The sequence below is a fragment of the Pantherophis guttatus genome, chromosome 2, assembly GCF_059756535.1.
Source record: "Pantherophis guttatus breed Tessera chromosome 2, ASM5975653v1, whole genome shotgun sequence".
Classification (NCBI taxonomy): domain Eukaryota; kingdom Metazoa; phylum Chordata; class Lepidosauria; order Squamata; family Colubridae; genus Pantherophis; species Pantherophis guttatus.
The window spans coordinates 119,872,977-119,896,264 of record NC_142064.1 but is presented as its reverse complement, the minus strand read 5'-3'; the positions used below and the strand labels follow the sequence as shown (position 1 = coordinate 119,896,264).

Here is a 23,288-nt window from a genome sequence, read left to right as displayed (position 1 = left end):
CTGTATAGGCCCCTAATAACTGCTTACAAATCTTGAATATTTTGCCTCATACTTTTCATGCAATGTATTTGCCATATTTCAAGCTAGAAATAGGCTACATGGTGGGATACTTTATCCTGTGTTCCCAAAATAGCATGCTAACTTCCCTGAGTTCCCATCTATATTACAATGGCATTTTCTAAAAATTTCAAAGCTTAATGCTTCTTTCTTGCTTCCTATTACAAAATATTTTAATAATAGAAATAATATCCAGTGCAGGAAGCAGCATTTCTACTGTAAATATAAATATTGGCCTTTCTGTAATTTCAGTGAGGAAATTAATTTGGCTTTTGTATATTTAATGAATCCTGCATTCAAGTAAACTACATAAATGGTTATTTGGCTTGTAAATATCACTGTCAGAGGCAATCCTTACTCTGAGACTTTTAATTTGATGTGTCATAACAGTAGAGTTGCTAAAACCTGATATACTTGTTGACCAGCTTAACACATTTGGTTGTCTGAGTGACTTGCAAACTCACAAACAAATGTTCAGAGTGAGAAGATTAGCTCAGACAACTCTTTGAAGTACCCTTGTAATAAGTTCACCATTTTCCATTGTTTTGATATGATTAAATATAAATCTTCATTTATAGAAAAAAATTCAAAATCATTTGAAGCATGTAATAACATCTAGCCACTCAGAATTAACATTGCTGTTATGCTATCCTGTACAGTCATATTCAAACAGCTTGAGATTGATTTCAAAGATAATTTGTCTTTCTGTTTCGTGTGTTCCTCCAAGCATAGAAGAGTTAGGTATTTGTATTGCAATTGTATTTGCATCAAGAATCTGATGTTTGGTAGTGGTTTGATCTGAAAAACTCTTACCTTTCAGGAATTATAATTCCACAGTAATTCTAACCTTTTGAATTAAAAAAAAGAGAGAATTAGAGATTCATCTAATTGGAACAGTGTTATTTAAAAACTCAGTTGTAGATTAATAGAGTAATCATTTTTCAAACACAGTCTGTTCTGAAAGTCCACGTGGTTTCCATAGTTCTCCTAAAAGAACACAGAAACCCCTAGAAGACAGCTTGTCTGTTTATCCATTAGTTAGTTACTCAATGTGTTTTAGGCTGCACTTGTGGGGCAGTACTAATACTCTGAAAACCTAGTTAGTCCTCAGCATAGTTGAATGTACTGCCAAGTCTTTTGCAATGTATTTAGTTTCTATTTAGGGATTCCTTGGAAGAAAGAACAAATCTAAAAAGTGACTACTGAAAATAGACATCTTTTCAATGGCAAGAGCTTTTTAATATTATAATTATATAGAATTTAAAGAATCCACAATTTGAATACACATCAGTTTGTTTGTTTGTTTGTTTGTTTGAATGAATGAATAAGCAGGCTGCTTATGTTAAACATTTATACTTCTGGATGCTTCATACGATTGGACTATGTTCATGAAGAATAGTGTAGCACATGGTAAATAAATTTAGCCTCTTAGTGTTCTGCTCTGAAATCTTTATAACTCTTGCTACTATTTGCTTGCTTCTGTAACTGAGCTACTACAGTGAAGATGTTAAAGTGCTAGAAGCATACTTGTCTATCTTGCAGTTGTGACTTGGTGCCTGTCAAACAATATTTATGGGGATTTGATGTGTCATGTTGCAAAAATGAAATTTAAACACCAAATCGTTACAGTGACTAAGCAGGTCTCTTTATATGTGCCTGAGAGAAAATCTGACAAGACACACTGGTCTTTTGGGATTTCCAGTGTTGGTGCTGTATCCTTATCTGACTAGCTTTGACCCTTCAAGGATGAATGTGTGCTTTTGTTTTATTTTTCATTTAGATAGATAAATGTTAAAATATAATGAAGAAAAAACTTGGAGTTTATTTCTCTTGAGCTATATAAGGAGGCAATGGATGTATTCAATTTAATATGAAAGTTTGTATTTTGTCTATTCTTCCTGGAGTTATCTAATTTTATTCATTGAAATAATGAATAATATTTTTGCCTAGTTTTTCATCTTCAGTGGGTTTCCAATACTGGGAGAGAAGCCTCCATTACTAAATAGTAAAGTCTTGAAACCATGCCTGTTTGTAGATGAGATGGAATTTGGTGAGCCCAAGGCAATATGTCTTGGTAAAAAAGTGACAGAATAGAATTTTGTTTAAGTTTGGAGATAAGAGCTTCCATTGAATGTACTCAGTCCTAAACTGCCTGATATGATATAATTAAGAGGGATAGATTGTGCATAGCTCCATTAACTATTTATTTTGAATGCAATTTCTTCTGGGCAGATTAAATTTACAATGTTAATTTTCTTTAAGATGTAATGTTATTTCATGAAGACAACTTTGCCTTTGAGCATGTTTGACAGCAATTATCTTTTAATATGCTGATATGTACCAAAAACTATGAGTCTTTGCTTTGTCTGTCGTTGTTGAATATTGGGTTGGTAATGTATTTTGCCAAAGCTCACAGTAACTGACATGAAAATTTTATTTGACATGAAAATTTAGTTTCTATTAGTTTTGATGGACACTGGCTTCTCAAAATTATTTAAGTCATAGTATTTGCTTAAAAGGAAAAGTGTGAGATAAAGCCATTAAATGAACTACTTGACTAAACAAGCACCGTCCAACATAGTGAATTGCATCTCAGAACTACAAGTTACATTACTTCTAATCAATATAACTAATGGATTTGTTTTCTGAGAATTATGGGAATTGTAATCTAGCATATCTAGGACATTGCTAGATTGGGCAAATCAGTCTGAACTTTTACAATTACATTTTATATTTCAAACATGGAATGGAAGCCATCTTTTCCAGCATGATACTTTGGTTATGTTGGAGTTCAAGCATGGTGCCTTGAGACCAAGGGTGCTGTAACTTATCTGGAGAGGACTAATTGAGCTGCTGGAAAGCATTAATTTAATATTTCTAGCTTGTTCCAGAGTAATAAATAGCCTGCAGTTTAGAATGTTAATTGGGACAGCTTGGGAAGAGAAGGGTAATTAGATCAAAGTTCACATTAAATATGTTATGACTATCAGATATCAGGTTAATCTGTCTCAGAATTCCTGTTATCAGCAAAAGAGATTACAAATCAACAGAAACTTTTACTAAGTTATATTGAGGTAGATAATAAAACATGTTGTGTTACAGAAACACTGTTTATCTAACCTGGATGCTTCAAATATGAAAAATATCTATTCGCCTAAATTTTGGAGCAAATCGATTAAAGAGGAGAATGAAAGAGCTGTTTCTGGATGGTGCTGATATTCTGCTTTCTAGTTGCATGTGAATTTATGGAAACCACTTTGTCTAAATCATTAGGGATAGCCTTTTCCAGAATTATTTTTCTCTAATTTGGTATTTATAGATTACACATAATTGTTTCATTTCATAATTAATGAAATGAATTCTCTACATGTAGAGAATGTAGCAGATGTGCAGATGGCCTCTTAATATAATTTGAGCAGGTTTGTTAGAAACCCACCTGTGAAAATTTTCTGGTGCAAATATATTCTAAGAATCCCTGCAAAGGGGAATCTTCACTATGCAGTTCTTGTAATTAACCTTTTTCGGTATTGTATTGCTAACTGATGAAATTACTTTATCTTTAAAAATTCAAGGGATTTGAATAAAAGGAAATATCCTCATGCATAACTTAATGTATAAAAGAATGGTACTTGGTACATATAATCACTGTTAGAATTTGGGCACACATTTAAAAAAAAATTGAAATGTAATATATTTATACCCTAAAACATTTACCTGTTTGTTAAATATAATCTGAATCCTAAAGCAGAGTTTTATGTTGCTTTTCCCAAACCTTTCCTGCCCTCTAGGAGTAATTCTAGCCATTTATCAAAACTATTGGAAGGTAATGTAGCCTTGTTCAGTCCCAGTAACTTCTTTTTAAAAAAATATTCTTGTTTTCAGGAGTGGGTGGGGCTGAAGAGTACGCCTTTGCTTTATGTGATGGAAGTCATATCTCCCCAAAGACTTATACAAATTCATGAGCACGAGGTAATCAGCACTTGGGATGTCTGACTGAGTCACAAGGTCAACTAACATATCCTGCTTAACCTGCAGCTTATGTATATCAATCAGCACTTCTTAAATTTTTCTGAAGAGGTACATATGAAATATATAGTGGTCAGCCTTTTACTTACAGGCTGTGGTGAGGCTCTCAGCCCCCTTTTTTGGCATCTTCTAAGCCACCCAAAATTCACTTAAAGTTCAGTAGGAAACTAGATGAATAGTGGAACAGATTTGAGGGGCGGATCAAATAAAATAGGTATTTTAATTCCAATAGGCTTTAGTTTTTGTTTTTCTTTAAAAAAAAGATCATCTCCCTCCAAAAAGCAACCTAAAATTGCAAACACACACTCTTAACTGTATATCGTTGTAATACTTCAGTGGTCCTTAGCAATTGGAATAAATAAATTTTAGGATATACGACTACTGAAATGTGATACTGTATATATTGCAAATTTGCATTTACATTTAAATGCCTGTAACCTGAATAATGATAATAAAAGCTTGCTATCACCACTGCAAATTGGATGTTGCTTATTCTGCCTGAATGAGCAAAGAAGATTGGAATCATGAATGACAAGTCTGCATATACTGCAGACCTGCAGGCTAATCCTGCCTGACCTACCTTTGGTCAGCTTGTTCATCTTTCTAGTATGACAACATGGTGTTTAAAGTCAGGAATTGAGATCTCCTTTGGAAGGTAGGCCAGAACTGTTTAGAAGGATAAGAATTTTAAATCTCCCAGTCAAGAATGAAAAGGACATACTAACTTAGATACTTGCTCCTCTTACCAGAAACGAGCCAGTTTCTTTCCTCAAATATTTATTATGGTGAGAGTTTGAGATTAATTATTTTTGAACTCCTGATACAAATAACTGTTGGATCAGAATATAATCACTTTCTCTGCTTTTACTCCAGGATGTAATTAATAACTGTATAAGTTCACCTATTGCTGAGCACCACTTTTGCTCATAATAAGTATCCAGTTAATGAACATTGGTGTGGCATAGACGTATGTGCATATGCTGGAAAAAGATAAAAATCTGTGATATCTCACTGCCCAATTTTAATACTATGCTTTTGGTTTAATGTTATATAATGGACAGAGCTATAAAGCACTGTGAAGCAGTATATAAGTCTAAGTGCTATTTCTATTAATGTTATATTTTGTGAATGTAAGTTGATCTGAGTATTGAATGGCAAATATATTTAATAAACATTAATTATCCAGAAAGTATGAATTCTGCCGGGAAAGAGAAAGTAGTTAAGATGGCATTCACAATGCCATCACTTTATAACCTTGTCACAAAAATGTACATAATAAGTCTAAATTAACCAAAATTAGCAGTACTTCCTAATGCATATAACAAACTTTATGCTAACATACTTAGGATTGTCTTATTATAATTCAATCCTTTCATCCTACATACAGATTGTATTCTGTTAAATGAGGATTAATCCCTAGTAAATGCACAATGACATAGGAAATGATTTGGTCAAATGGGTCAAAGGACAAAATGCCTCCTTACTAAAGAATTGCACCGTGTAATGTTACTGTGTTATAGTCCTTGCAGTAAATGGAATGAAGCAAATATGTAGCCTATTGTTTAGAGCTACATACTATTTTATGTACTACATACTACATTAAGATTTGGATTTGTCTTTTGCATTGAATTATGATGGAGCACATTTCTTTCCAAAGATGATGACATTTATGTTTCACTTTAGCTGGGGTTAGTTGCTGAAGTAGAAGTGGTAGGGTTGAGAAAATGTATAAGATGGGAATATAGAGTTATTTCTTACCATGTGGTATATGATGCAAAGAGAAAGGTAGGTTTCTGAGAATTATTTCACTGTTTGGTGAAGAGAGTGTCCCGCTGCATATTGATAAAATTGATTTCTGAAAGTGAGGACTTTCAGAAATCAGACTTCAGACTTTCCTTCTCAAATGAAGGAAAACTTTAAAAGGTCAAAAGCATTCAGAAAAATAAACACAGTCCAAGTGCCTAAAATATGAGGTAACTGTTTTCATGAGCTGGAATTGGCTGACAAGGCTTTAAAAGCAGTTATAAGCAGCAGGAGGCAAAGATTAGAAAGAATAAAAGGTGGAGTGTAGTAGAAGTATAAAAAGGTCTTGATAATACCTGTTGCATCTTCATATAACATTGGATATGGTACATATTGTGAATCTATATATATAAAAGTGAAAACCACTCATGCCATAATAACGAAATATCCAGAACCGTAAAGCCTACAAACTTGAAATTTGCCACGTATGTTCCTCTTGGCTTTTAGGTGCTCACTAAGAGAGGATTTTTTGAAATGACCATCAGAGCATTAGAATTTCCTATATTATAATTAACATGCTCTGATGCTAAGGAGTTCTACTCCCCCTCCCCACCTGAAAAGAAATCTGTTCCAAATGCAAAACACAAGCTGATGAGAGGAGTTTCACTTTCACTTTCAGTTTCACTTTCACAGCAGCAACCAGGGGATAGGATAGGGGAGGCTTCTGTGGGGCAAGGCTGAGGGAGAAAAGGGGGATAGGATAGGCTTCTGGGGGCAAGGCTGAGGGAGAGAAGGGGGATAGGATAGGATAGGATTCTGTGAGGCAAGGCTGAGAGGGAGAAGGGGAGAGGAGAGGCCGATCATAACTACTCATTAATTGTCAAGCTGTAAGTGTTGATTTATCAATCCCCATCACATAGTTTCCTAGCAAAGCACGGGTATCCAGCTATTCTCCAGTATAGCTGTTTCCATTTCAGAGGTATTCCTTCTCAGCTTTGTCCTACATTGAAAGATCATGGTTGAGAAAATCAGAAACGGGAATTAATTGTGTTTATTGTTCCCATAGTTGGGTTAATTAACAAAAGTATGACATCTTAATCAGCAGTAGTGATTTTTCAAGTTGAAGATATGATAGTAAAATGGAAACATCTTTCTCCAAATTGCTGAATTTGGGAAACAGCAGACTATAACGTAAGGCTAGTTAAGATTGAAATCTCTATTTGAGGTTGGGAAAATTATAGGGGTTTGATTGTCTAGAATTTTGAATCCAGAAGATACTGGATTTTTCTGCATTGACATTTTACATTTTTATTGGCATTTTAACAATGATTTGAATTTTGCTTAGATTGTATATTTTTTTTTTTTTTTTTTTTTTTAATTTGATTTATATGCCGCCCTTCTCCGAAGACTCAGGGCGGCTTACAATGTGCTCAGCAATAGCCTTCATCCTTTTGTATATTTATACAAAGTCAGCTTATTGCCCCCACAACTGGGTCCTCATTTCACCTACCTTAGAAAGGATGGAAGGCTGAGTCAACCTTGAGCCTTTGGCGAGATTCGAACCCTGCAGAATTGCAGGCAGCTGGTCTTAATCAGCTTAATAACAGGGTGCCTTAAGCCCCTGTACTACCAAGGCTCTTTTTCTTTGTATTTATGTTACGAATGAATGAGTTCCTCTCCTTATATTGTTTCAGTTTACAAACAAACTAGGCCTTTTTAATGTGATTTCTATAGTTAGAAATAAAATATGGCTGACCTAAGAACACTCAATGGTAAGAAATGTATGTAGAAGGCAGAAAAGAGTCATGATTGTTGGATATAGTAAATGAAACCGGACTAGAGGATGTATGTGTGTTGACTCCTGGTCATTGCCTGGATTTATTGGATAAACAGCCAAACCTCAGTAAGACATTGAGGACTATTGAGAGACAAGCTCTCTTTGACAGCAGAATTCCTTGCATGGTCCAGGGAAAATACATTTAGAAGGCATTCTCTATTCAAGGGCCACAGTTGTGGAATGGATAGGGTGAGAAATATGGTTTTATTTTGCCCTTTTAATGCAGTGGGGTTTTTGTTTCGTTTTTTTGCTTACTCCTCCTCTGGAGTTCTGTTTCTTTTCTAAATCTCTATATATATATATGCATATGGTAGAAAACAGATTGGGTATTGCAGAGGAAACAAGTATACAAACTTGCAAATGCTAAAAGACACTGAAATAGCAGTTACAGTATAAAGAAGAAAAGTGAAACACGTAGAAAAAATGAGATACACAAAAATTATCACCATAGAAAAATGAGATATATAAAAATTATCACGTCAGTTAATATTTAGTTGGGTAACCTTTAGCATGAATTACGGCCTTACAACGGCTTCCCATGGAGTGAACCAAGTCTTTTCCGCAGCTGTTATAATGTGAAACCAAGATTGAAGGATTGCTTCTATTAACTGAGTTTTATTGCTGGGTCGCTTCTGACTAACAAGTTTCTTTAGTCAGCTCAATAGATTTTCAACTGGGTTAAGGTCTGGGCTATTCCCTGGCCATTCCAGCAGTGGAATATGATTATCTTGAAACTCCAAAAAAAAAAAAAAAAGTGTTATTAGCCATCAGACTTCAAAAATACACTTTTCCCAAAAGGTTTCCACAATTTTGGCCACTACTGCAGATTTCCTCTTGTTTGAAAATAAATTATTTCTAGGTTTATTCAGTTGAGTAGATTAGAACATTTTTTAAAGTTTGATAGATTCAGTTACAATATACCAGGAGCAGGCAATCTGAGACCTCTAAGCTCCATCATCACATACCCAATGACATCAAACTTCCAACCCTGATAGTAGAGGGAGGTGGATCAACCTTGAGGTTGCCTGGAAACCCAGGAAGATAAGTAACTCTGCTCGGTTCAGCCTACTATCTTGTTTTCATATGTTTTGACTCTTTTTCTCATGTTTCAGGAACATTCTTCCTAATTTCATTTGGTTTGTTATGTATAGGTTACCAAATAATAACAATTGTTAGCAATAATAGTCCCAGCATATTTTTCCCAGTTAGACCTAATATTATGACTCAGAAGGAAAACGCCTGTAGAATCAAACTGAAAATACTGAGCAGTTTGGGCTTAACTTTCATATGTTTAGATTGCTACTTTAATATGTTCAAATATACCCTTTTCCCAGCTTGCTGTGTTTACTTGTTCTTCCTAATTCTGCCTTTTAGCACTATCCCCTTATCAAATTTTTTTTTTTAAATAAGTAACATCAGACTTTTGTTTATTTTAAAGTAGAAATGTTATTGTAGAATGGAAGACTAATTGTCCAGTTCAGATTTTGGGGGGGCAAGATAAGTGCTATGAACCTGGAACTCAGTGAATATCCAGAACCTGGTTAGAAACTTGCCTGCAGGTCGTAGCATTGTAGGAAGATATCTGTGTATGGTAGCCAAAAATCTGAAGGAGTCTGGTAGCACTTTTTCTCGCTGACAAATGATATTAAAAGGCATAAGTTTAAAAGCCTATATTAAAATTTGTTACAATAGTTGCAAAAGATGCTACTAAACTCCGAATTTTAGCACTCTAGGATGTGTCTTAGTAAAATAAGGAAAGCTGCAGAGGAAATAGTACAATGCTGACTTTGGGAGTCCATGAACCCACTTTAAATTTTAAGTGTTTTTTTTTCCTGCGGAGTGTCGTATATATATACATCATGAATACCATGGGATCTATACTTTGTAACAAAATGTCAATTTTTCAGATTTTCCTTCTTAAATGCCAACTTCAGGAAGGTAAATTAGCCATGTTACAGAAATATATAAGCTAAAAGTTTCAGACATACCACACATCCATATGAAAAAAGAAAAGGGGAAGAAACACCAGATAAAATATGCATGCACCACGCCCAAATAAGTTAATGAAAATCAAGTTCACACCCCAAGTATCTGGCAAAACATTGGGGCAAGTGCACATCACATCAAAACAAGCTCATAGATCATAAATGTGAGGAGTAATATTAGGTACATGCACGTGCAGGTACCCACAAAACTGTCCTTTAAACTCTCAGAGTGTGCATTATCGTATCTCTCCCTAGAATGTTTACTATTGGTTTAACTTTTTATATTCACCCTTCTTGGATTGCTGATTAATCAGCAAAAACAGGGACTAAGCTGCAATCACCTAGTATTTTTTTAAGGAGTGTCTCTAGAACTCAGGCATTCTGGGAAGTAACTATGACATTGAAGCAGGGGTGAAATCTAAAATTTTTTTGCTACCGGTTCTGTGGGCGGGGCTTAATTAGTGGGCGGGGCTTGGTAAGGTGACTGGGAGGGCATGGCTTGTTGGTCAGGTGTGTGTGGCCAAGTCAATGTCACTTCTTTGTCCTTTTTTAACCTACAAAACACAACACAACACACCCACAATATAAAAGCAGCTGTGCTAGATCCAAAATGGCCCCTGCAACAAGCAGGAACCTCACATAGCCACAAAAAGCCCAAAAAACCAACTTTCACACTTTACACACACACAACACAACACAACACAACACAACTGGCTCACCCACAATGTAAAAGCAGCTGTGCTAGACCCAAAATGGGCCCTGCAACAAGCAGGAACCTCACACAGCCACAAAAAGCCCAAAAAAAAACAACTTTCACACTTTACACACACAAAATTCCACATACAGCTTTGTGAGATTTTGTGTGTTTGTGTAGTTAGAGTGAAACACTACAGAAACACACTAAATCTCAGAAAACTGCACAAGTCGTCGTCATCATCATCATCATCATCATCATCATCATCATCTTATTTCTATACCGCCCTTCTCCCGAAGGACTCAGGGCACTGTACAGCCAATTTAAAAACACAAGACAAAACAATGATTAAAAATTAAAATAATTAAATAGATTTGGCCCGGTTTAAAACCCCTAAAATTTAAAATACCCCAATTTAAAATTATTATGTTGATAGCCCGGCCTGGCGGAACAACAGGGTCTTCAATATTATTTTATTTTATTTTATTTTTATTTTTATATAAAAGCAGCTAAATTTAAAGCTTCCTAAACTTTAAATGGCTAGGTCTAAAAAAAGAACAACTAAAAAAACCCCCAATTAACTATTTTTTTTAAGCTCCCAAAGGGGGAAAAAACTTACCCAATAGAACAGGGGTCTCCAACCTTGGCAACTTTAAGACTTGTAGACTTCAACTCCCAGAATTCCTCAGCCAGCTTTGCTTTGCTGGCTGAGGAATTCTGGGAGTTGAAGTCCACAATTCCCTGCCTGCTTGATTGCAGGCAGGGAGATTCAGTTGCTTGCTGATGCAATGGATTGCAGGGATTACAGCAAGGCGTTGCGACCAGCAGCTAAGGTAAGCAATTGTCAGAGCCATTTAAAAGGAAAAAAGTTTTTTTTTCTTTTACATGGCTCTGGCGATCCAAGCTGAGTTGCCTGATTAGCAGGCAACTCAGCTTGGCTCGTGAGAGCCATTTAAAAGAAAAAAAGGGCTCTGATGATCGTGCGGCTCAGCTGGGCATGGGGGGCGGGGGCAGGGATTTTTGCTACCGGCTCTCCAAACTGCCCGCCACCATCGCTACCTACTTGCCCAAGCCAGTCTGAACCGGGAGCATTTCACCCCTGCATTGAAGGCTGCCCTTTTAGTTTGTAGCATTTGAGATTTACAGTTTTTAAAAAATCTTGAAATCTAGACACAGAAATTACAATAAATGTGAATCCTTGGCAATTTGTTTTATCCCTTGAACTCATGCATGAATGCCTCTATGTACCAACGTTTCCCATTCTTGGCAACTTTGGCTCCCAGAATGCACAACATACGGTGGCATTGAAATACACATTTCTGGGTATTGTTAGTTTAGAAAACATTGATCTAATTCTGTAGATTTTTTTAAAAATCATTTTTGTTCTGTTATATGCCTACTGCTTTTAAACCATTTGAAATATTGTCACTGATAGTCAACTCTCTTTGGTTCATCAAGCAGGATCGGAAAGTGGAAAACTAATAAAAATGAAAGTAGACCGAACTAAGCTGAAGAAAACGCCCACCGAGGCTGTAAGTACCATCTTTTTATCATTTTGAGTTCCTCATAGAAATTGCACAGCTTGTAATATGTACGTGGCATACTAGAATGAGATTAAAGGGAAAAGTTTGACTAGTAATTTGGTATGACTTTGGGTTATATACTTCTTCATTTATTAAATTTGTTTGCTGCCCATCTCATCAAGGGGTGACTGTATGCAGCTTACAGCTAATCACTTATTTATTACAAATTCCTTAGAAAACAGGTTTTTTTCCACTTGTTTCTGTGTGTTAGAAATAAATTGATTTTAAGATAAACCTGCTTGACTTTTGACGTATGCTGCATCTATCTTGATGAAGTAATTTCAAGAGCCATGAATCTCTTTGGTCCAAAGTTATAGGATAAGTTTTCCCCTCTTGATTGAAGTGCTTCCAGGCTGGTTGGTAGTAGGATTCCCTACAGCGTTTGTTGAAGTCACCTAGCTTGGAAAACCTAACTGTGATAGAAAAAAGCTATACCTTCCAGTGTAGCTGTCCAGCCTTGGAACCTCTTCAAGTGACCCAGAGAGACTTGGATTCACAACCTCCTGCAATGGTCCCTGGAATATCACACATGAGTTTTCAACTGAGAGAGCCCCTGGTACTTGCCAAGGGGATTTGGGCTAGCCATCTTCCACATGTGTTGTAGGATTCTCCCATAATGCATTGTAGTTATAATGGTGAAAATGTTGAGAGGAGTAAGGAAATCTTAGTTTGCAAAACAGGTTTGAGGAAATGTTTCTTCTGAAGGTTCTTTGAAGCAAAGATTCCTCTGAAATGTCACACGGGCCCAATTAGCAGTAACACTGAACCATTCGTTATAAGAACTGATATTTAGTGTGTTTTGGGAACCCTTACAAATATTTTTTCTGGGGTCATTTGGGGGGACCAGTAAATGCTGCATGTTTGACTTCTTGGATATCATAGAGAATAATCCAGGTTAAGGATAGGAGCAAGAGTTAAAATGTATGATTTGGTTTGTTTCCCCCATCCGTAAACATGTTCTCAAGTTTTCAGTGTTAAGGCAACATTCACATAATCTGCAATGCTTAATAACCTTCTCAAGCTTTTCCTAGAGAAAGATACTGCTCAGATGCCAACTTTTTTCCCCTTCCTCTATGACCTAAATGCATGCATCCTCCTTGGTGGACTACTAATTTGCAATATTCCTTTCCATTTAAGGGGGCCAAGTATTAGTACTGCATAAGATCAGTTCTTCTCCTGTACATCTTCCTATCAGTCAGCAAAACAGTATGAAACAAGCCTGGAATTCTTTCTCATTTCCCGGTTTTGGTTCCCCTTGCCCCCTCCTCATCTATACCAAATGATAATCACAAGGTCACTAATTTACATCATGTTTTTATATGGCCATCCACTTGCCAAGCAGCTCTAATGTTGGATGGCTGACAACATTAAAAAATAATCCTAAAATACTGATAATAAAAACTAAATAATAACAAATTCACTTTGGACATATAAATATATGCTGACAGCTCACAGCAGTATCCAGGCTCAGTGGCTGATGTGAAACTGTTCATTGCATGCCCAAAAGGTGAAGGGAAAAAGGACACTCAAACAATGAAGGAGCAATATTATACAATGAATCTTATCCTGTCTTTAGCCTGCAGACTGCAGAGCCTTGATAGACAAACTCAAGATTTGCAATGATGAACAGCTGTTGCTGGAACTCCAACAGATCAAAACATGGAATATTGGGAAGGTATGTGGTGATGGCAAATATATATATATTATGTATGGGAATATTATAGTGTTATTATTTTGAAGATTTAAAAAAATCTTATTTACATGTGTCATACATATATCATAAGTAGCTTGTGACAGGAATTATCCTATTTTTCGGAGTATAAGACATACCGGAGTATAAGACGCACCTACCTTTTTTGGTGAGGAAAAGAAGAAAAAAAATCTCCCTCTGCCTCTGAGCAATTTTGCCTCATTGTAGCAAACAGCAAGATTTACTATCAGTTTCGTTTTCAGCATAGCTTGATTAGCACAAGGGGCGGGGGAATCTGCTCCAGCAATTTACCTCTTTGCAGCAAGCAGCAGAGCCCTGCACAAAACAGCTGAGAGCAAATCAGCTGAGAGTCGGGAGGCATCCAAACAACTTGTGTTAATTAGGCTGTGCTGAAGCTGAAAGGAGCTGTTTTTTTCTTGCTGTTTGCTTGCAAGGAGGTAACTGCTGCGAGGCAGAGGCCAAAGGGTGGGGGCTAGTGGGTAGGCGGGGCTACATTCAGTGTATAAGACACACTTAAATTTTCACCCCCTTTTAGGTGGGAAAAAGGTGCGTCTTACACTCTGAAAAATATGGTAGGTTGTTTCATCTGTGAGCCAAGAAATAAATGTTACCACCTAATTCTCTATAGGGTTTTTGCTATTCTATTCATAAGAAATTCATACAAGTAGTCCTTGATTTATGACTATTCGTTCAGCAATCATTTGAAGTTACAAAGGTACTGAAAAAAGTGACTTACACTTTTGACAATCACAGTGTCCCCTGGGTCATGTGATCAGAGCCTCAGTGCTTGGCAACTGAGATATATTTATGACACCTACAGTGTCCTGGGGTAACATGATTTCCCTTTGCAGTCTTCTTAGGGGCTTCTAATAAGCAAAGGTAATGGGTATAGCAAGATTTGCGTATCATCTACAATAAAAATGTTGTAAAACCAGATGCAACTCACTTAACAATTGCATTGTTTAGCAATGCGATCCCAGTTGGGATCATAATTTTTTGGTTCCCATATCTAGTGTATTTGGCTGAAGTGAATGGAGGATGCTGTGGGTTACTGGTAGTCCTTGCTTGTCAATGATAATTGGAACTGGGAAATCAATTGCTAGGCTACATGGTCATAAGGTGTGACGTCATGTGTCATATGACAACAGTTCCAGCAGTCCAGTTACCATTGTTAAGCAAATCCTTTGCAGCAACCTGCTGTCACAGGATTGCCATTTCCAATGTGCTCCCAGTTTCCCCATTGACTTTGCTTGTTGGAAGCTAGCAGCAAAGGTCACAGATGGCAATCACATTATGCGGGCATGCTATGAAAGCCACAGTTACAAGGATGTGTAAATTCCCCTCATTCAACGCCATCATAACTTTGGTATCTCAAGGAGTCGATGTTAAGGTGAGGTCTACCTGTACTGTGGGTGGGATAACCAACAATTTTTACCCAGAGACCTGTGGTAAGTGCCTGTATTCTATACAGTGTGTATAGTCTGTCTTCTGAATGCTTTTGTCTTCTTTCAGTGTGAACTTTACCACTGGGTGGACCTTCTCGACAGATTTGATGGCATCCTGGCTGATGCTGGACAGACTGTGGAGAACATGTCATGGATGCTAGTGTGTGATCGGCCAGAGAGAGAACAGCTGAAGGCCCTGCTGCTGTCAGTGCTGAACTTCACTGCTCTGCTCATAGAATACAGCTTTTCTCGTCATCTATACAGCTCTATTGAGGTGACATGCTGCTATTGAAACAGAATAGATTTGAATAAATAGGATAGCGATAAAATTCAAATGTGAAGTCTTTAACAGGTTGTGGCTTTAATAAGGCACTTTTGTTTGGAACAGAATTCTTGATACCGTTTTCTTGAGGAAAAGAAGCTGATTGAAGAGTTTAGAAATTAAATAGTTTGCATTTATGTAATTCTTTACCGTAGCCAATGTGTTTCATGTAGTGCTCTGCTAATTTTTCATTCAGAAAGTCTGTATACAGCCAGTATTCAGCCAGTTGTAACTAAATGGGAGTAGTAACTTAAAGCTACATGTTCTCTTCATAATGAAAACAATTTTAATTAGGAATTTCTCTTAATGACAATACTGCAATCATATCACAAACGAAGGACAGGAGACAATGTCACACTTAAATGGGAAAAATAAAGCTTCTGTTATTGATCATAATTTCTCTATATATTGATTATTTTGTCCTGGCTTCATCTAGCACCTAACAACGCTGTTGGCATCCTCTGACATGCAAGTGGTTCTTGCTGTGCTAAACTTACTATATGTGTTTAGCAAACGCTCCAATTACATCACACGTCTGGGCTCTGACAAGAGGATGCCTCTTCTGTCTCGGCTGCAGCATTTGGCAGAGGTAAGAGGCTACAAAAAAAGAACAAGCATGGTCTAGTACCTAATGTTAACTTTTGAAATTTTAATTATGGCTCAGTATATGAAATACCAATAACGTTACTATTTTAAGGGTTGGAAGTGTCAGTTATTGAGGAAAATCTGTTGAATCAGAAGGAAGGATATTGTAGGGATTTATATCATTTGTGTCGTCTGACACATTTTTCCTTTTTGCTGCTATAACTGAAATGTGGATTCTTTCACATTTGGGCAAAGGAGGCAATAAAGAATTAATCCATGACAGACAGATCATAGACCAGAGTAAATACAATCTGCTAGAGTAGGGAATGGCAACCCAATCCAATATTCTGCCAAGAAAAGTAAGACATTCACAATCAGGACTTTGTCAGCATAATATTGGGAAATGATTCCCCTGGTCAGAAGATCTCCTGAATTTAGATTTAGAACTTTTCTTGCAGAGAATGTGTTTATTGAATAAAATGAAAATGTGTAGCTAGGCTATTTGCCTACACAAAAGTTCATAAAGAACTCAACAAGGAATCTGCCGCTTCATCTTCATCTTAAGTTTCACCCCCAAGTATCTAGTGAGCTTCTGGGGAAGATCAGAGGGCAGATATGTATAGCATTGGTGTTTGTGATGTGGCAACAATAAAGCTGAAAAGATGTTTAGCTCTTGTTATGTGCAGGGGCAAAAGAACATTTTGATGTGGAAAGATAGGCACACCATTAATATGCAGAATATCAAGGCCAAAAACCAAGGCCACTTAATGTCAGAGACAAAGTGTCAGGATTTGAACATTGATATTCTGTGAACTGAAATGGACTAGATGGGGGCACTTTATGTCAAGAGAGTATCAGATCTGCAGATAAGAAAATCTTACCAGAAATAGAATAGCCATAATTTCTAACAAAAGTGTGTCAGAATCAATGTTTGAATGCAACTGCCAAAATGACTGCATGATCTCAAGTTAAATCCTATGCAAGCTGGTCAGTATTACAGTTATCCAAGTCTGTATTCCAACCACAGAATCAGAGGAGTTGAATGTTAATAAAATTGGTTTCTATGATCAGAATGAAGCAGGAAGCAGTTCTGCCAAGAACATTCTAATGTATTTAGCAGTTATCTTCCACCAACAACTTAACTCTACACAGGATAGATAACACCAAAATAAATTAACAACATGCTCTGCAAGCAATGATACAGCAGGTTTCTTTGGTCAGCAAAACAAAGTCCTGGCACTAATTGCACCTTACAAAATTATAATTTAAAGGAAGTGACATTGACAGGGTATAACTTGAGCCATATCCGTTATGATTATATGGTAAAGAATAGGTGTAATGGATCAGATTTGATAGAATCAGGAGTTTAAGACCTATTAACATTAAAAATCCAAGTCAATAAAAGAATTCCAAATCTCAAAAAGTGAAAAAGAACATGAAATAATGATTAGCTGATACATTAAAAATAGTTGAAGAAAGAGAGAAAGCAAAAAGCAAGAGGAAAATCAGCTGAACTAAATACTGAATTCCTGAGAGCAAAAAGTGGCAGGAATTTATATCTATATAAGCAATGTAAAGAAAGTGAAGATAACAGTCAAATGTGAAGGATATTTATTTTTATATTTGTTGAAGAAAACTTGTAGGAAATGATATTTTTGTATAGAAATGATCATGGTGAAAGACAAGGTAAAGATCCACAGAGGGGTGTGTGTGTGGGGTGGGGAATACCAAGGTCGGTGATACATACTGAATTTTGATCACTGAATAAAAATGCCTGACATTTTGGAAACAAGTTAAATCAGTTCTAGAAAACATTGCTAACAAATAGATGAAAAATCTATTGTGTAAAATCTTTCAAAGTAATACAGTTGAATGTCTCTGGACATTCTCAGTCATCAGAACTGAAGAAGCTTCTTGGATGGGAAGCAAAATGTCTTCAAGGAAAAACAAAGTCTGGTTGCTTTTGAAAAATATCTTCGATATAATTAATTACAATTATGAGCAAATAGGGAAAACATAGTAGTGACAGAAGGACTAGGAACTATCGATTTATATTCCAGTAGCAGAATGGGCAGCTCTAAGAAATGTTCAGATTACTGAACAATTACACTTGTTTCACATGCGAGTTAAGGTAATGGTCAGTACATGGAACAAGTATTATCAAATGCACAAAGTGGATTCAGAAAAGGCAAAAATACCCCAAAATCACATTGCTAAACTTTAATGGATAATGAAGCAGCAAGGAAATTCCAAAAAAGATTATCATTTTTATTACATGAATGGGATATTGTATGGGATTTTTACTTTTGATCCCAACAAATTATGGATAGCTTTTAAAGACTTAACTAAGATTATATCAGGTCATCTCATTTATGTATGATGATCAGGAAGCAACTGTTAGAGCAGAATATGGAACAAATAAATGGTTCATAATTGGAAAGTATTCCAAAGCTGTATACTGTCATTTCCCCCCCCCCATATAATTATGTGCATCAAGATGATTTGAATGCCATATAATTTATTTTTCTTGGTACTTAATTAACCATGGCTACAATATCAGTGACTTGCATGTGTGTTCCAAAGGGGAAATGAAAGTACATAAATTGCCTTTCTAAAGGCAGAGGCCTTGGCTTGATTGACTGAGTTCATGCATCTCTGAAAACAGTAACATGATTTGTCTTGCTTTTATGAATTTTACCAATTGATGCTTTTTCTGCAAGCATAAATGTGTAAACCCAATCAATTGTATTTTTTAATTTTGCATTTGGGTTCACACACTGAAATTTTTTTAAAAAAAAATAATAGAGGATGCTGAACTGCCCATAATAAGTGAGGTCATATGAAACACTAAACAAAAAGCAAAATCACATTATAACTTACTATGATGAATGAACCAGTGATTCACCAGACTTCTAGTGCCTCTGAGGGCAAATGAACACAGATACCTTTGATTGTAGTTTGTATACAGAGCTTTTATGTTCCTGTTTCTTTATAGAGAATGTTAAATATTACTGAATAGAAATGTGGTTTGTCTAAAATGGCTTCCCTGAAATTCTGTTGCATGTGAAATTTTTTTTGCATAGTCTCTCTATATTCTCTGACAATTCTGCATTCAGTAGTAATCAATAGTTTTTTGTGTTTGTGTGGAAAGGTGTCTTTCCAAATTCTGGTAGTGTCTTGGTTTGGGAGCCAAGATTCATTAGTGTAGGCTTTCTGAGCATTATCCAGAACTTGTCATTTAGTTTTGACAATAAGACAATATAAAGGAAACATGAGGTTTAAATGAAAACGAACAATCATGACTTTCTTTTTATATGTAGCAGTAAATGAGCACACTAAAATACTTTTATTTAACCGTTTAATATATTAGTATATGCATTTGAGTTTTTTTTTAGAATTTTGAATTAACTCATTTTTAATGATTCCATCCTTTTGTCTCATAGAGTTGGGGTGGCAAGGAGAATGGCTTTGGCCTTGCAGAATGTTGTAGAGATTTGCACATGCTGGTAAGTCTTGCATTTTGATCTTCCCCTTACTATTCTGCCACTACATTTGGTGGCTTGATTCATAGTTGCTGTTTTATGTACATGAGTATTTGCTATTGTGGAAAACAGAGCTGGTCTTTCTAATGGACAGAGTCCATCAGAACATACATACATACATACATACATACATACATACATACATACATACACACGAAATAAAAATGACACAATGGGATTTATAAGGGTTTCCCCTTAAAATAATGTATAATAATAAGGGACTTTGACCCCAATGTTCACATACTGAAAGTCTGTTTGTTGGTATATGTGATATTCTTTTTTTGAGGATGTGCAGTGCACAATATAGGAAGTTTGGACATTTTGAATATTCTTGAATAGAAATTTTTGGGTGTTCTTCCTGTTCCCTGTAGCTCTTTTAATTCCTTGAATCGGTAGAAATCCTACCTTTGCAATCTTAGGAATTTGGAAATTGCTGGAGTTGCTTTTCTAATGAGGAGAATAGTGTTATGTTTTGAAATGGCTGTTCTTTGAGGTGAAGCATGTTGTTTTAGACAAAATCAGTGGGTATATTTGTGGATGAAAATCAGTCATCTGCAATAGTATGTTTAGTGTGTTGTTCCGTAGAGAAGTTATATCTTCTTCCAGGATCAGCAAAAATGGTACAGCTACTGTGGTATCAAAACAGATGATTATTTTAAGTCTCAAAATAGGAAGCAATTCATTTTTAAAGAGCATTCTAGTTTGCTGCTGTAGTAATCACTGAGAATAATAGAAGTGGATGCTCCAAGGAACTGGTTTTTTTTTCCTGAGGGGCTTATTACCATGACATTAGATGGCATTTTTTGAACTCCTTTTTTAAAACTGGGTTCAAAAATTATTTTAGGGTTTAGGAGATTCAGGGCTCTATAGTCTTGGGCATATTGTTCTTCATATTGTTGGGGACTGCTGAAAGTCATTATTTTTGGTACATCTTTATATATGATGTTTGAGATATTGGCAGGGGTCCCTCTGCATCACCATGTCTTCATACCTAATCTTAACTTCTTACATCTTAATCCTCTTCCTCCTCCCACTTGCACATAAATATAAGGAGAATTAGTGGGTGGTGATATTAACCTGTTGGCAAGTCCATCAGTTCAGTTTCAGGGTGCATTGTCCTTTGAACCAGCAGATTTTGCTTGCCTTCCCCCAGTCCCGAGAGAAATGGATATGATTTTTGGAAAGGGTGTTTGCCATCTGGTGTATTCTGATTCCATACTGTGATCTGTACACAGAAATACCCTCCCAGTGCAACTACACTACACTTTGAATTCTATGCAGAGCCAGGGGCCGAAGTCAAAGTGGACAAAAGGGTGAGTCTCCTACAGACTTGTTCTTGAAAGGTTTTCTGGGAAATGGGTGGGAGCAAGATTCGGCAAACAAATCCACTCACATTAAAAAGGGATATAATCAATCTATAAGAGAAATGGGGAACTTTCTTGCCACTGAGTGAACACTAAGATGGAGGAAGTTAGTTTAGGTATGAGAAGGTATGTTGATTTTTTAGTCTTGAGGATAACAATAATAGTAGGGGTTCAGCGGTGTTGAAACATTGCTTATTTGTCCTCTTATTTGGGAAGAGTTTGCTTTCCTGTGCTGTTTTCATTTTTTAAATGGCCCTGTGAGTATATTTCCATAGTATCGCCAGTTGTGAAAGTATGGATAAAAACTGAACAGCTGATCGTTTTTGATATTATCCCAAATTCCTGGAGTACTTCAGTGCAGAAATATGGATCTTTCATTTCCCAGGCAGTCCCTTTGCATACCTGTAAAGAAACTTATCCGTTATTACTCTTTCCTGAAAATTTCCCCCCTAGATATGGATTTATGGGTTAACATCTTTTTCAAAAAGGGCTGGCCAGCATAGTAATCCATATTGAAATATGTCTGAATACCACACAAATGCCAGGTCTGCTTGTTAACCAAAACCTCGCCTCTCGTGGTGATTTCTTAAAAAGTTCAAGACCATAGTTGCTAATCTGCCATGTCTTCCAACAAATTGACTTCCAACATCCTTTTGTTTTCAGACTACCAGCAACACACTACATTATATCCACATAGAACAACTTGATAAGGTAAATTAGCTTTCTGTATTAAAGTAGGTTTTTAAACTGTTTCATTTTTGTATTGATGGCTTCTAAGTTGCTGCTGCTTTTTCAATTCAGATTTCAGAAAGTCCCTCTGAAATTATGGAATCCCTCACCAAAATGTACAGTATCCCAAAGGATAAACAGGTACACTGAATAATTTACCAAGGTGATAATCTGAATTTATTGCAGAATGAGAATGACAATAAGAAGCTAAACGTACCAGGGAATCTTGAGAACTGGAGAATTCTGAGTCTCCTTGTAACTGGAATTATCTTCTTGTGAAGGGGCACTTTATGAATTGCAAATCTTACATTAATTTTCCATTGTTCATTGCCCATCCTGGCCTCTGTTTTCAACATTGGAGAGAACGAGTAAACTATTCTGCCTGAGATCAAATTGAGGTCTTCGGGACCAAATATATATGTGAAACTATACGAGATCATTGAAGTAATTATATATCCTCAGTCTTGAGGATGACAATGATATTTTGGATTTCTTATATGTCAAAATATTCTACAAAGAACAGTGAGATCACAGTTAAATAGGTTTTGTTTGTTCAGTACCTGCAATATTGGTTATTGGAGAATATTGGGAAACAGTAAGAGAGAAATCATTCCATCTCAATGCAATTGTAAAGTAAAACCTTGAGTATTCAGAGGAGGGAGTCCCTATTGAACTAAGTTTGTTATTTGCATTTATTTTTGCTGTTTATCACAGCACACAGATATTGTAAATTGGCAGGAATAATGTAAGAGGCACCAGCATATAAATTATTGAAAATAATGTGAGTTTTATCCAAATCTGTACACAATTTGGATAAAATGTACATTTGCCATTGTTTGGGGAGAGGGCAGATACCTGTATGAAAGCAGTTTTGACCATTGCATTCTAAGTCTGGTAAATGGAGGTTTGCTAAATTGAAATTTTACTTTATGTCATTTTGTTTCGTACTTTATTCACATATGTAGGTCAGATGTAGTTCTTGATGGTATGTGATGTATCTGATTATGTGTGGTGCTTATAAAATAATTGCAATTTAATTTTCTTATAGATGCTGCTGTTTACACACATTCGCTTGGCCCACGGCTTTTCCAATCATAAAAAGCGGTTGCAAGCTGTCCAAGCCAGACTGCATGCCATTTCTATATTAGGTGAGGATATTAGCAGGTGGGTTTTTTTTTTTACTCTGAGTAATGCCAGGAGTGAAGATGCGAGTTTATGCAAAGAGAACTGTAGGTAAATTTAAAATAGTCTTTTTCTGCTTTTATGGAATGTTCAACTTGAGAAACTTACCGTGTTTTTCGGAGTATAAGACGCACCTACCTTTTTTGTTTTTGTTTTTTTGTTTTTTATAAAAAAGTTTTTTTTTTTTTTTTTAGACAAACACACATACAAACATACAATAATGTATTTTCTTTGAACAGAGTATTTGGCCGGTTCACAAATTTAAACAGTGTTTCAATTTCAATTAAATAGTCATTTCAATTAAATTTACAATTTCTGTATTTCCTTTTTGCCTTATTTATTTCACATCTATTTTTTAAAATAAACCAATATTACCCTTCATCCTCCTCTCTAATCTTAATCAAATTCAATTTTTCCCTTCTATATTATACCCCTTTCCATTGTCATCTATTTTTATATCCATCCTCACATTGGTTAATTATG

General features: G+C 36.0%; 1 protein-coding gene across 35 annotated transcripts in view; it reads left to right on the top strand.

Moving 5' to 3' along the window:
* HUWE1 (HECT, UBA and WWE domain containing E3 ubiquitin protein ligase 1) overlaps window positions 1-23,288 on the top strand; it is a 104,428-nt gene that overhangs the window by 6,084 nt on the left and 75,056 nt on the right. For 22 of the 35 annotated variants that reach the window (XM_087888646.1, XM_087888656.1, XM_087888652.1 and 19 more), the window contains 9 exons: window positions 11,804-11,874; window positions 13,502-13,600; window positions 15,149-15,355; window positions 15,840-15,992; window positions 19,432-19,494; window positions 20,766-20,843; window positions 21,558-21,605; window positions 21,696-21,764; window positions 22,672-22,771. In XM_087888646.1, the coding sequence (XP_087744772.1) occupies window positions 11,830-11,874; window positions 13,502-13,600; window positions 15,149-15,355; window positions 15,840-15,992; window positions 19,432-19,494; window positions 20,766-20,843; window positions 21,558-21,605; window positions 21,696-21,764; window positions 22,672-22,771 (862 nt within the window). In that variant the 5' untranslated portion in view covers window positions 11,804-11,829. Of the gene's footprint in view, window positions 1-11,800; window positions 11,875-13,501; window positions 13,601-15,148; window positions 15,356-15,839; window positions 15,993-19,431; window positions 19,495-20,765; window positions 20,844-21,557; window positions 21,606-21,695; window positions 21,765-22,671; window positions 22,772-23,288 lie in introns of all 35 variants that reach the window. The other 13 variants (XM_087888668.1, XM_087888660.1, XM_087888669.1 and 10 more) reach the window with 3 other exon arrangements.